The 15,171-nt window shown below is 41.3% G+C and overlaps 1 protein-coding gene across 2 annotated transcripts; it reads left to right on the top strand.

Annotated features, from left to right (window-relative positions):
• The first annotated feature begins 1,456 nt into the window (after positions 1 to 1,456).
• Positions 1,457 to 7,399, top strand: LOC112247205 (glutaryl-CoA dehydrogenase, mitochondrial). Of its 2 annotated transcripts, XM_024415929.2 has the most exons (12): positions 1,457 to 1,610; positions 2,091 to 2,209; positions 2,342 to 2,377; positions 2,595 to 2,735; positions 3,310 to 3,372; positions 3,494 to 3,664; positions 4,274 to 4,403; positions 5,057 to 5,273; positions 5,502 to 5,605; positions 5,826 to 5,951; positions 6,160 to 6,320; positions 6,811 to 7,399. In XM_024415929.2, the coding sequence occupies exons 2-12, from the start codon at positions 2,101 to 2,103 to the stop codon at positions 6,882 to 6,884; spliced, it is 1,332 nt and encodes a 443-aa protein (XP_024271697.1). In that variant the 5' UTR covers positions 1,457 to 1,610; positions 2,091 to 2,100; the 3' UTR covers positions 6,885 to 7,399. The 2 variants fall into 2 exon arrangements, with proteins under 2 accessions (XP_024271697.1, XP_042160207.1); XM_042304273.1 differs by lacking the exons at positions 1,457 to 1,610; positions 2,091 to 2,209; positions 2,342 to 2,377; positions 2,595 to 2,735 and adding an exon at positions 3,016 to 3,030.
• Positions 7,400 to 15,171: the final 7,772 nt, after the last annotated feature.

The following is a 15,171-nucleotide window of genomic DNA, read 5'->3' as shown; positions in this document are numbered from 1 at the left end:
ACTAGTCCAACGCCCTAACCACTAGGCTACCCTAGCCTAATATCAGTGGCGTAAAGTACTTATAAAAGTAAAAATACTTTAAAGTACTACTTAAGTAGTTTTTGTGGGTATCTGTACTTTACTATTTATATTTTGGACAACTTTTACTTTTACTTCACTACATTCCTAAAGAAAAGTATATACTTTTTACTCCATACATTTTCCCTGACACCCAACAGTACTCATTACATTAGCAGGACAGGAAAATTGTTAAATTCACACACTTATCAAGAGAACATCCCAGGTCATCCCTACTGCCTCTTATCTGGAGGACTCATTAACACAAATGCTTTGTTTGTAAACTATTGCCTAAGTGTTCGAGTGTTCCCCTGGCTATCCATAAATTTAAAAAACAAGAACATTGTGCTGTCTGGTTTGCTTGTAGGGAATTTGAAACGATTTATACTTTTACTTTTATTTTTGATATGTATATTTTTGCAATTACATGTACTTTTGATACTTAAGTATATTTATAACCAAATACTTGTAGACTTTACTCAAGTAGTATTTTACTGGGTGACTTTCACTTTTACTTGAGTCATTTTCTATTAAAGATATCATTACTTTTACTCAAGTATGACAATTGTGTACTTTTTCCACCACTGCCTAATATAAAGCCTACATTTCACTTCTCAATATGTTTAATTGAAAACGTTCAACAAATGTGTTTTTTGTTTTTTAACAAATATGTGTATGTTTATGGTAAATAAACCCTATAATTGCATGATACTTTTAATATTACACTCCTATACAATTGTGGTCTCTTCGGGCTTGGTTTAAGATACAGTATTTTGAACCTAGTCTTCAGAAGCACATGGCCATTTGGCCATTTGTCACCTGTACCTATTTTTTATAATCTAGTGGTGCATTCACGACAACTGGGAACTCTGAAATATACGAGGTCAAATAATGACGTCAGAGATCTTCAAGTCGGCCCTCTAGGCCGAGTTGGAATTCCGAGTTGGATGACCGTTCAAAATAATATTTCCCAGTCGGAGATCGTTTTTTCCGAGTTTCCAGTTTTCTTGACCCCACTGAAGTCGGAGATTTACGAATTCCCAGTTGCCAGTTGTTTTGAAGGAGGCATATGACGAACATATTTAACGAATTGGCAAATCAAAAAATTCCGAGTAGCATTTGAACGCGGCATTTATATACTCACAGCCAATGAAATGGGAAGGAAGTGTGCCAACGCCCCTCGGTCAGATGGCTATACATTAGCGCCATTTTGAGTGTGGCATTCTTCACTTTTGGAAAAAAGTCCAAAAAGAAAAATCAATGACAAAAAGTATTTACCCCACACATAACTTTATGAATCATTACACTCATTTGTTTTTATGCTTTAATTCAAGGTTAACAAAATAAAAGTTTCATAACGCACTCTGTTGCGTAATCTTCTACATCACAGGTGTCGTGTCTATTGGCTTGACTCGCTTATGATGAAAAGCTGTCCCCACGCAGCCATTTGACGTCACATTGCAGCGATTACAAAACAACCAGCATTGCACGAGATTAGGCCATCATCATTCGACGTTATCAGATCATCGGAAATAATTATCAGACAAGAACAGGTACAGTAATGATACTATGTTGTGCATGAAATTGCTCACTGCAATGTTACATTGTTGCGGAGGAAGACTTGTTTTTACTGCTACTGTTTAGAACGTGTTTCTAAACCTGGTGTTATACAATGTTTTGTAACAGGCTTGCGTAATGAAGGACAGCTACCATAAAACATGACATTTCTTATCTTATTCGTTCAAATAGAGCTATGGAGGAACACCAGGAAAATGATATTAAAACAAGAATCTTGTACCATAGGATTTTTTTCCTTTTGATTATAACTGCCATTATTGGTACAGTATCTTACAGTATTGTCACTAAAATGCTTCAAATGCGATTGTTGACCCTCACATTGTTTTAAATGTCATACATTTTTCTCAAAATGAATAATTCACTTGATAATATGATAATATCATGTTTTGTAAATGTATAACCTTTACTCTCCTTAGTGTACCATTAAATGTGTCCTGTGTTGTGATTTATTTCAGACTGTGTACCATGGCTCTCAGAGGTGCTGTGACTCGTTTGCTCTCCAACGCTAGGAAACGTGCTGCAGTCTCAGCCTCCCGGGCACAGGGCACAGCAGCAGCTTCACCAGCCCAAAACGGTGAGTTTACATGTGAGCAACAAATGACATAGAATGGGATTGTATTAAAGTGACATTTTTAAGTGTCTAGAATGTATTGCTGCTTTTGTGTTGGTCTCGGTTGATGACTTATTGTGCCGTTGACTCTTTCAGAAGCCGAAGTGGTCGCCAAGAAGCCAGTAAAAGCACGTAAGTCATTTATACAAGTTAAACTCGTAAAGCTACAGTATTGGACAAACCACATCTTGTGTACATTACCAATGTATTACATATGTAAACTTAACCGCTAGATGCCACTGGCTACACATGCAGACATGGTGTATTATATTATGAAACGTGGTGGTGGACAGTATGACATCACCATGTTTGTGTCACCTCATGTTCTAATTCCCATGGTCCTCTACAGCCAAGGTGCAGTTTAACTGGCGTGACGCCCTGGAGCTGGACGGCCTGCTGACAGAGGAGGAGGTGATGATCAGAGACTCTTTCAGGACCTATTGCCAGGAGAAACTAATGCCACGCATCATCATGGCCAACAGACACGAACGTAAGCACTGGCAGTGTGTAAGCACAGACACAGGCTGAGGCATGGTCATGGCCAACAGACACGAACGTAAGCACTGGCAGTGTGTAAGCACAGACACAGGCTGAGGCATGGTCATGGCCAACAGACACGAACGTAAGCACTGGCACAGTGTGTAAGCACAGACATAGGCTGAGGCATGGTCATGGCCAACAGACACAGGCGCATGGTCATGGCCAACAGACACTGGTAAGCACAGTGGCACAGTGTGTAAGCACAGACACAGGCTGAGGCATGGTCATGGCCAACAGACACGAACGTAAGCACTGGCACAGTGTGTAAGCACAGACATAGGCTGAGGCATGTTCATGGCCAACAGCGACAAGCTGAGGCACTGACAAATGGCCAGCGGACACGAACGTCAGCACTGACACAAGGCCAACGGAGATAAATGTCAACAGTGACACATGGCCAACAGACACAAATGTAAACACAGGCTGAGGTGCTATTCCTGGAGAGAAGACTTCTCATGTCATACAAGGAACTTCTCTATAAACTATTTATTCATGCTCACTTTCTGTTTGTTCACCCCCCACAGATTTCCATCGTGAGATTGTCTCAGAGATGGGAGAGCTGGGTGTCTTGGGGCCAACCATCCAAGGTAAATAACATATGAAACATGCATCATCCTGTTATTGATGTGTTCATACTCAATCTTCATGCTCAACTCGATTAGTCCAATAACTGTCCATCTTCCTCAACTTTGTCTCTTCTTCACCCAGGCTATGGTTGTGCCGGAACCAGCTACGTGGCCTACGGGCTCATTGCCAGGGAGGTGGAGAGGGTGGACAGTGGCTACCGGTCAGTCATGAGTGTCCAGTCCTCACTGGTCATGCACCCCATCAACGCCTACGGCACAGAGGAACAGAAGGAGAAGTGGTTACCCAGGCTAGGTAAGCAATAACTACTATATATTCCATAGTAAAATGACACATAGTATAGAAACTAGATCTGGGCGATATGGAAAAAAATCCATATCCTGATAAATTGAAGTATCACAATAACAATAAATTCATAACATTAATTGTGCGCCAGTTACTTTTTTACATTACCTTTAAAACTACTACTACTTTAGATGTTGTAGCTATCGATTGAAGAAAGGAAAAACCCGCACTCACTCAGCTATCAATTGTCCCATTAGCAATAGCCCATATTAGCAGACTTACTTCATTTCAAACTTCACATTCCTCTAGTAAAGGATTCTTATCGTTATTATCGATATCAATGTCCTCAATAAATGGTTGGTTCAGTCAGTATCAATAATTTTCGGTTTAGAAACTGTGTTGGGTTTCAGTTCATAGGTATGAAGAAAAATAACGTAGATGAACAAACAACAAGTGTTTATACATAGTTAATATTGGCACATAGATAAAAGTCTAAGTTGTTGTACAAAGTAAATGTGGTGCGAAAGTGAGAATGAAACTAATGCAGACTGAAGCAGAGCTCATATTCCAGTTAGATAAGGCCTCTTCATAATCCCATCTCTCTCTGTAATTCTGCAGCTCGTGGGGAGATCTTGGGCTGTTTCGGCCTGACTGAGCCCAACCACGGCAGTGACCCCGCGGGCATGGAGACCAAGGCCAAGTACAACCCCTCCAGTAGCACCTTCACCATCAGTGGAGCCAAGACATGGTAAGGTTCTTCTAACCTGGGTACCAGTCTATCTATCTGACCAGTCGGCATGTATGTCTGATTGGGGAGGTTCTAGTCTGGGTTAACATACGTTTCTGCTTTAGTTAACTTCTTTGAAAGGCCAGGCTAGGTAGGTAGAGTAGTTATGAGTCAACTATAAAATGTCCCAATGAGGAGACATATCCCTTCAGTTATATGGCTGCTGAAAAATGCAGGTGTAACAAACAGTTCTTCCACAAGGTTTGCTATCTCCACTGTGGGAACTTTAGGTGGCATGACATGAAGGTTAGATGTACGTGTGACCGTCTCATTATGGAAAGAATGTTATGAGAGGGACCTCATGCACAGCTTCATGCATAGCCATCCATATATAGATGCAGTAACCTTATACCAGTTGTTGGCAAAGCCCACGCCAGACTGTTGGCACTGTTACGTCTCTATATATGTTTCGTAATGCAATCAGTAACCCCGTTGCCCTTGTATTAAAACTCAGGGCCATAATTATGAGCTCTTCTAGTTGGCCCTTTAGCTTTTCCCTGCCTGTCCCCCCCTATTATATACGCTTACCCTCATATATGATGTAGTTGAACCTATAATACCCTAACTCTCACTATGGGTAACTGACTTAGCGTATTCTCTCCCCTATTCCCCAGGATCACCAACTCACCCGTGGCAGACATCGCTGTGGTCTGGGCCAAGTGTGAGGATGGCAGGATCAGAGGCTTCATCCTGGAGCGTGGCATGAAGGGCCTGGCAACGCCTAAGATCGAGGGCAAGTTCTCTCTGCGGGCGTCGGCCACGGGCATGATCCTGATGGACGAGGTGGAGGTGCCCCAAGAGAATATGTTGCCCAACGTCTCTGGACTGGCTGTGAGTAAGCCTAACTGTTGGACTCAAACACATAATGATGTTTAGAAATACTGTAAATAAAATGATGTACTATAGGAACAATTCTAACTCAATCAAGGTTACTGGCCGAGATACTGTATGTTTAGAGAACTCTTGAGATGGGATCTAGAAAACAAAGTCAGTTCTCTAAAGATGAAGAAAAGGTGCTCTGTTAAAATATAATACTGTATATGTCTCATTTCTGGTCAGGGTCCCTTCGGCTGCCTGAATAACGCCCGCTACGGTATCGCCTGGGGAGCTCTAGGTGCTGCCGAGTTCTGCTTCCATGCTGCCCGCCAGTACACACTGGACAGGTAAACACTTCTCTCCCTACTTATTATGTCATCAACTCTATTCATTCAGAGCACTTTTTGGTATGAACGGATGAAGTAGCTTGTTCAGGAAGACGTTAGCTCAGTAGCAAAGAGTATTGAAGGGAGTCAAGCTGCCATCCTGCCTCTTCTTTCAGCATTTTAGGACCCTATTATATGTTGCTGACATCTGATTCGTTCTCTTTTGTTTTGGTCCATTCAGGATCCAGTTTGGCGTGCCCCTGGCCAGGAACCAGCTGATGCAGAAGAAGATGGCTGACATGCTGACAGAGATCACCATCGGCCTGCAGTCCTGTCTGGCCCTAGGCAGACTCATCGACGACAAGAAGTGAGTGTAGTCCCCACTGAGTGAGCGAAAGAAATGTTTGCTTTTGGATGTGAGGAGAGACTGCAATGTGTGTTTATGCATTGGTCTGTGTACTAGTTTCAGTTTTAATATGTGAAGAGAGACTATCTCTGTGTGTGTACTGTATGTGTCCATCTTTCTTCATTATATTAAACACTGACCTCTATCCTGTGTGTCTTCCCTCCCTCAGAGCGGCCCCTGAGATGATCTCCATGCTGAAGAGGAACAGCTGTGGGAAGTCCCTGGACATCGCCAGGCAGGCCCGAGACATGTTGGGAGGCAACGGCATCGCAGACGAGTACCACATTATCAGACACGTCATGAACCTGGAGGCCGTCAACACATACGAAGGTGAGGAGAAGATTGATTGAATATGGTATTTAAAGGATGGAAAGGTTGGATAGGAGAACAGGTGATTGGAACATGAGCAGAAAGTAGTCTGGATTGGAGAGAGACAATGAGACTGGATGACCAACAGAGGTCAGTAGTGTACAAATGAAGTGTTACAGTTACTTGTTGGTTTTGTGGTATAATTCTCAGTCAGTGGAGGCTGCTGAGGGAAGGACGGGTCATAATAATGTCTGGAACGGAGTAAATGGAATGGCATCAAACACATGGATACCATGTGTTTGATACCATTCCACTTATTCAGCTCCAGCCATTACCACGAGCTTGTCCTCCTCAATTAAGATGCCACCAACCTCCTGTGCTCTCAGTATGTATGTATTATATAGCCCTACAATATCTAATGTAATTTAAATTAAAAAGTTTAGCCTCACTTGCACGTTTCTCTTATCAAATAATCTACCCACAATGCCTTTGTGTTTGCTTGTTCTTCTAGGTACCCATGACATCCATGCCTTGATCCTGGGCCGAGCCATCACTGGACTGCAGTCATTCACTGTTGAGAAGTAAACTCTCCTCCTTGTCCTCCTATTACAACGGACTGAATAACAGACTTAAAGTAGACTGGGAAAGCCTTGAGCTGCCCATCTATCTGCCTTCTGAGAAGTAATCACTGAGGGTGTGTGCCTGACTGCTGATGGACTTCCATCCCCAAGTGCCTCTGTTTGGTGAGAGAATATTAAAGTAAAATTCAACCTGAAAGAAACACTGGGTCCAAATATGAGACGGTTTTTGTTTTGCTTATGTACCTGTACTCAATCAATCGACGATTGAAATACAATGTCAGCTTGAATGTTGATACAGTAGCTTCAGTCTCCTACTACGAAGGGATGTCACAATGGCATGTAGCATGTTGATAAGGGATCTGTATCGATTAGAAAGATATGTTATGGAATAAGTTCACTTAATGGGTGAGAGGTTGTACAGTATGTATGTGTATCTTTAGAGATTTGTTCACAACTGGTCTATTTGATTTATTTCTAGGTGAAAGAAATGAACTGTACATAAAGCATATTTTGAAATGATGAATTGTATAATTTCGTAATTGTGATTCCGACGGCTGACCTAAATCAGTGCCCTGTTTGAGGACAGAGAATATCCCAATTCAATGATCTGCCATATTGAAATAGTCATAGGATTAGGGACTCATTTGCAAATGATTTTTTTTTTCATTATTTCACATTATCTGGTCAAAAAAGCCATTGACACACAATCACACTAACTGAAATAACAAAGAAGCGAGCCTTGGCTTTGTAACAACACACTCAGGTTTATTAACCAAAACAGCACTTACAAAAGCACCAGACTTAAAACTACAGAGCAGGTATATTTAATCAGCTAGTTAACACTTGAACCAGCACCGTTATACTATAACCAACCACTGCACGGGACTGGCACAGTACAGTGGGGTCATCAATGGCTTTCCAAAGGCTGTCAAACTACATTTAGAAAAAAGGGTTTATGGGTACTACATGGAACTAAAAGGATACTACCTGGAACCAAGAAGGGTTCTCCTATGGGGACAGGCAAAGAACCCCTTTGGAACCCTTTATTTCTAAGAGTGTAGTCACTCAGTACTCCGGTGCAGAGTCAGGCCCCTGTTGAGTCCTGCCAGGGCCTGGGAGACGGTGTGGAGCTCAGTGTTGAGCTTACTGCAGCTCTCCAGCACCAGAGTCAGCTCCTGGAGCGTGGCCTGCATGGCATGGCTGTTTTCTTCATAGACAGTGTACATGTGCTCCTTCATCTGCCCGCAGATCTCACCCACCTGATGGAGAGCATTGACATGGAATAGTATGTAGAGTACGCTATAATGAAACCGTTGGACAGTCTATGACAATGTAGTACAACACAACAGCCTACAAATATAACATAATATAACACTCATTTATACATATGTGCATTTAGTTTCTTGAAGTAAATACACATTGGGAAAGTACATTTTGAATTGTTGAGCAACTGGTGTGATAACTATGCCCTATGTACATAGTCATTGAACACTGGTCACTTTAATGATGTTACATACTGTTTTACCCACTTCATATGTACAGTGCCTTGCGAAAGTATTCGGCCCCCTTGAACTTTGCGACCTTTTGCCACATTTCAGGCTTTAAACATAAAGATATAAAACTGTATTTTTTTGTGAAGAATCAATCAACAACAAGTGGGACACAATCATGAAGTGGAATGACATTTATTGGATATTTCAAACTTTTTTAACAAATCAAAAACTGAAAAATTGGGCGTGCAAAATTATTCAGCCCCTTTACTTTCAGTGCAGCAAACTCTCTCCAGAAGTTCAGTGAGGATCTCTGAATGATCCAATGTTGACCTAAATGACTAATGATGATAAATACAATCCACCTGTGTGTAATCAAGTCTCCGTATAAATGCACCAGAGAAAATAAGCAGATAAGCGCAGAGAGCATCATGAAGAACAAGGAACACACCAGGCAGGTCTGAGATAGTGTTGTGAAGAAGTTTAAAGCCGGATTTGGATACAAAAAGATTTCCCAAGCTTTAAACATCCCAAGGAGCACTGTGCAAGCGATAATATTGAAATGGAAGGAGTATCAGACCACTGCAAATCTACCAAGACCTGGCCGTCCCTCTAAACTTTCAGCTCATACAAGGAGAAGACTGATCAGAGATGCAGCCAAGAGGCCCATGATCACTCTGGATGAACTGCAGAGATCTACAGCTGAGGTGGGAGACTCTGTCCATAGGACAACAATCAGTTGTATATTGCACAAATCTGGCCTTTATGGAAGAGTGACAAGAAGAAAGCCATTTCTTAAAGATATCCATAAAAAGTGTTGTTTAAAGTTTGCCACAAGCCACCAGGGAGACACACCAAACATGTGGAAGAAGGTGCTCTGGTCAGATGAAACCAAAATTGAACTTTTTGGCAACAATGCAAAATGTTATGTTTGGTGTAAAAGCAACACAGCTCATCACCCTGAACACACATCCCCACTGTCAAACATGGTGGTGGCAGCATCATGGTTTGGGCCTGCTTTTCTTCAGCAGGGACAGGGAAGATGGTTCAAATTGATGGGAAGATGGATGGAGCCAAATACAGGACCATTCTGGAAGAAAACCTGATGGAGTCTGCAAAAGACCTGAGACTGGGACGGAGATTTGTCTTCCAACAAGACAATGATCCAAAACATAAAGCAAAATCTACAATGGAATGGTTAAAAAATAAACATATCCAGGTGTTAGAATGGCCAAGTCAAAGTCCAGACCTGAATCCAATCGAGAATCTGTGGAAAGAACTGAAAACTGCTGTTCACAAAAGCTCTCCATCCAACCTCACTGAGCTCGAGCTGTTTTGCAAGGAGGAATGGGAAAAAAATTCAGTCTCTCGATGTGCAAAACTGATAGAGACATACCCCAAGCGACTTACAGCTGTAATCGCAGCAAAAGGTGGCGCTACAAAGTATTAACTTAAGGGGGCTGAATAATTTTGCACGCCCAATTTTTCAGTTTTTGATTTGTTAAAAAAGTTTGAAATATCCAATAAATGTCGTTCCACTTCATGATTGTGTCCCACTTGTTGTTGATTCTTCACAAAAAAATACAGTTTTATATCTTTATGTTTGAAGCCTGAAATGTCGCAAAAGGTCGCAAAGTTCAAGGGGGCCGAATACTTTCGCAAGGCACTGTATATACTGCTTATCAGGCTTTTACTGTATAATTACTGCTGTACACACCTTTTCTATTCATATACTGTCCATAATGCCTATACACACCATCACATACATATATATTTATATTCTGGAGTCTGACATTGCTCGTTCTAATATTTTTCTATTTGTTAATTCCTTTTTTATTTTGGGGATTTGTGTGTATTGTTTTGTATTGTTAGGTATTACTGCACTGTTGGAGCTAGAAACATAAGCATTTTGCCACACCCGCAATAACATCTGCGAAATATGTGTACACGACCAATAAAATGTGGTTTGATAAACCGTGATGTTGGCAGTTAGCTACATACCTTTTCCACTAGCTTGTCCTGAAAGTTGTCCATAATCGTCTGGTCCATGGTGCGGCTGTCGTTTATCTTCCCAACCAGGTCCTGGACCTTCTTGCCAATGTCATCTATCCTGGAACTTAAAGCAAGAAAGTACATTTAGTTCATTCATCTTAAATCAACATTAACACATTGGTTGACTTTCCACAGATGACGTGACTTTCCTTTGAGTTTCTTCCTTTACTATATGTCCCCAAATCGCGCAATAAATGAGCTGAAACGGAGACTGGAGTAGGACTTGAACTATTCATAAACAAATAAAGAGTCTTGACTAGGGACTTAAATACCTTATCTGGTGTTCCTGGCTCTCATCCGTGCTCATGGTCATGGATGAAGATCTCTCACTGGTTGAGTCGTGGTCAGTGCCAAGACCTTCATCAGGGTCCATCTGGGGGCAGGAGGCATTCATCTGCAATCACAAGAACATACAGCGGAACTGTTAGAATCAACGATGTAAATCCGATTTAACTATCTACTGTAACTAGATATATAATGTCAGAAAAGGTCAATCAATAGCTGTACCTGGGTAGTCTCATGTCTGGGTTTAGGGGTTGATTGTGAGGTGGAAGGCAGCTTGTCAAAGAAAAAGGCATCCATTTGCAGATCTTCAGATTACATATGAGAAGTAAATGTGAATGTTCAGACTTTCGCCTTATATCTGGAGGTACAATGGCAATGCACTTCGCGTGACAGAACAGTGGGGGTCGCTGTTTCAGCTAACGTTAACTAACTGTTAGGTAGGTAACGGTAGTGGGTGGATAAGAAATGAACTAGCCAGCTGTGACAGTAGGTTGGACAAGAAACATTTTACTAAATGCACTGGAATGAAAAACGACGAACCCTATAGAAGACAGCTATTTGAAAAGTCTGCTTCTACAGGTAACATTACCTAGTTGGCTAGCTTACGTTATTGCATTTTGTCTTGTACTGCCGTTACATTAATTAAAACCTGTGGCTCGCTTACAGCGGCGATGCGGCTTGTTTACAAGCTAACGTTAGCTAGCTAGTTTTGGTACTATATCCTGGCTTGCAAGCTAGTTAATAATGGTACGACCTTGTTACAATTCTCTGAGTATAATGTTTCAAAAATAGCTGGCTACTTACTACAAGCGTCGTGTAAGAAAAATAAGCCTTTGATTTTGAGATGGAATGTCAAATTGCACGCCTGTTAGTTTCCCGGGAAAATAACTACCTAACATTAGCCTCGAGCGCTAGTGGGGCAATATTGAGAGCCTTTCAGGGTCAGCTTTTTATTTTGAGGGAATAACATTTCATTTGAGTTAACACAACCACAGTCGGACATTATACAATTCTGCTGATTGTTAGTCTAGGTTACCTATAAGTAAAATTCTCTAGTGAATGAAGTAAAACATTTCCTGTTTTACTTCTGAATAGACTACCATAGTATGAGACCTAATTCCCATAAAACCTGGCAGAAATGGTTTTTCCACCATGCATTTTTTCCATAGGGGATTTTAGAAACACTTAAAATAAGGGCTGTGTTTTGTGTAGGCTTAAATATTCCGTCATTTGTTTAAGTTTAACCTCTATTTAACTAGGCAAGTCAGTTTAGAACAAATTCTTATTTAAAATGACGCCCTATCCCGGACAACACTGGGCAAATTGTGTACCACCCTATGGGACTATAGAATGTATCACATCTATATGTGATACAGCCAGGATTCGAAAAAGGGATGCAGTGCCTTAATCTGCTGCGCCACTCGGGCTTACCCAGGTATGATGTTTTCATAACCATTTATATCTCTCTAGGACAAGGTGACTACTATTACAACTTTCCAGAGTAAGTTAAAAGCTGGACTGAGTTCCCCCCTGCTGAGCCCGCACCCCACAGTTTGGGAACCGAGTCTAGTGGACTCCACTCCATAGTGAAGGAAGTTTATGTTGATTCCACCAACGGAGTGGTGCAGAGACCAGGCTTTGTGGAATCTAGCTCAGACTACATTGATATGCCCCAAGGTCAATATATATATTTTTAAATGAAACGCCTACCTTGTACTTATGTTTGTCCTCTGTAGTTGCATGCCTGTCTTTTTTTGGTGAAATCCATATTTTTTCAATAAATGTTAATCAAGTAAATACTGACTGTTTGCTCATTGCTGCTAAGATGACAACTCAGCAAAAATGCACGTGCCAATTGAATCTCAACAAGGAAACAAATCGGTGGTGGTATTTGATTAACGTTTATTGAAAAAGTATGGATTTCAGCAAACAAAGAAATACACACAACTACAGAGGACAAACATAGGTACACGGTAGTCATTTCATATTATATATATATATTTTTAAGTATTCACCTTGGGGGAATCAATGTAGTCGCAGCTAGATTCCACAAAGCTTGGTTTCTGCTCCACTCCGTTGGTGGAGTCATCAGAAACTTTTTCACAATGGAGTGGAGTTTAGTCCGCTATCCGTTGTCATGTGTTGCTGATAACTCAGAGGGTGACTTCCAGAGAGTGACGAGGGGATGAGTAAACTCATCAACTTCGAGACAGAATCGTGACTTGAATGATGCAATTCATGTTCCACTTATAAATAATGAAATGAGCATGAAACTCAAATGAACAAATCCCCCCTGTCGTTTTACAAGATATAACCCTTGGAAATAGTTAAACATTTAATTTAGGTGGTATTTAATCTTTTACACGTAAAATATAGAAATCAGACAGTCAAATGCACAAGGCATATAATTAGGCACACCTCTCAATGTTTTGTGTGAAATTACGCAAACTCAAAAATATATTTAATTTCAAACTTCACATTTTAGTATAGGCTTCTTTTCATAATGAACGTTATCAGCAAAATAGCTGTGATAAGTTATCGGTATAGACGGTGTTAATCATTTACAGTTTATCGTCCCAGCTCTAGTCTAATTAGTCTCTACCGTATTCCCTACATCATTTTCACTCCCTCAGCTTTGAGGGACACTTGTGCATATGGTGGAGGCGTGTATGAACGCAAATGGAGGGCCGAGGGGCATGGGAAAGGTGATTTGGGATTCTGTCATTACCTTTGTGCTAAGGAAGGAAGCAAATTTTGCCAATTTTGACTTTGTAGCTGTGGAATCTAGTGGAAACCTTTTATCATCTGCATACAGGCTTGAAAATCACTGCACCGCCTTCAGTGAATAATAAATGACGAAAACCCAAAAGCAGGAACTACTGCTGCTCCTAATCACAATTCTACGTGAGCCTTGACAGATTCTCACAGTTTCATCTGTCCACGAGAGATTATCTGATTGTCAACCGACACTACCTTCTTTTGCATTGACTTCTGTTCTGATCCTCTGGTTTGATCATGGGTGAGTGGATTAGGGGGCGGGACTACCCGAGGTTTCTTGTTCTCTCACAGTAATCCGCCAATCCTGTCTCAGTGAGCTATTCTCTCATCACTGTTCCCAGAGGGTACTGCCAGAGCGCCTTCAGCACCCTGGACAGTGGCCACCGCACGTGCTCTCCGACCTACGCTAGATCTAGCTCTCCTGCTAAGGAACCTCCCCTGCTTGCTCACCTAGGCAACACTGGAACACTTTTTCAAAGGGTTATGTGTGATCACATATCCCCATATGATCGAACATAAAAGAACAGGTGGTTGTGAAGACCTGATCAAAGTTGAGGATTTTGGTGGACAGCATTCACTTTACAATTGAATAACTGAAATTCCAAGGTGAGCGTTTTATGTTTTTCCCCCAGCCTATTTGTGTTTAGAGGTGGTACTTGAAATCAGTCTCTATCAATGACTCATTTTCTTTTCATGATATTGAGTGAATAATATGCCACACATTTGCTTTTGTGTCCATTTGTTGAAATTAATACACAGTCAGTTAATGTACTTCTTATTCTGTGAATTTAAGTCTGCATGCAGCATTGACTCATTGAAAGGCTTGGATAAGAGAATCCTACAACCTCGGGACATTGTGGAGTAACTTTGTGGACGTTGTGAAGGAACTCATCGCAGAAAACATCCTGCATTACAAAGCAGCGGATCACCGACAACATGGACGTCGTGAAAAGTTTGAACTTAACAGACAAAGCAGGACATTTGATCAAAATCCTTATTAATGATGAGGATATTCTCTATAAGGAATATAAGCCTCCTCCTAGGGACATTATCCAGCTGCCTAAATCCATGCTATATCTGCTGATGGCAGCTGTCGTGGTGGTGGCTGTGGCTTACGCTATCGTCGGTCACCTCATCAAGGACCTGGCCCTGGACATAGCAGGTAGTTGGGGGGTGGGGGGGACTTTAAGGACAAGGGATGTTACTTGAGATTGGGATTAACCTAACGGGTTACCTGCGCTCAGTACTATATTGATCAGAGTTTTAAAGAAAATCAAGGACCTGGCCCTGGAAATAGCTGATAGTTAATCTCTTGGGGGGGGATTTAAGGACAAGGAATGTTACTCGAGATTGTGATTAGCTTAACAGGTAACCAGCACATACTGTGATAGTGTTATAGTTGAAAGTTCCAGTACTATATTGATCAGAATTTTAAGTAGAAAGAACATACTGTATGTAGTGTACACTGGAGTGTATCAATCTATTGATGGATAATTGTACATTTGAGATATGTTTTAGCCTATTAGGTTTCTGACTGTACAGCAGTTGAAAGGGGGTTACCTAGAGGATAAGGAATGAGATTCAGACTAACATGTTGACTGCACACATCAGCACTGTAGGCTAGAGTGGAGTATTAATAGATCATTGCAATTGCAGAATTTCTTAGAGAAGATACTTTGGACCCAT

The sequence above is a fragment of the Oncorhynchus tshawytscha genome, linkage group LG02 (genome assembly GCF_018296145.1).
Source record: "Oncorhynchus tshawytscha isolate Ot180627B linkage group LG02, Otsh_v2.0, whole genome shotgun sequence".
In the NCBI taxonomy this organism is placed as follows: Eukaryota; Metazoa; Chordata; class Actinopteri; order Salmoniformes; family Salmonidae; genus Oncorhynchus; species Oncorhynchus tshawytscha.
Note: the sequence above shows the minus strand (reverse complement) of the source record. Positions and strands in the feature narration are given on the sequence as shown.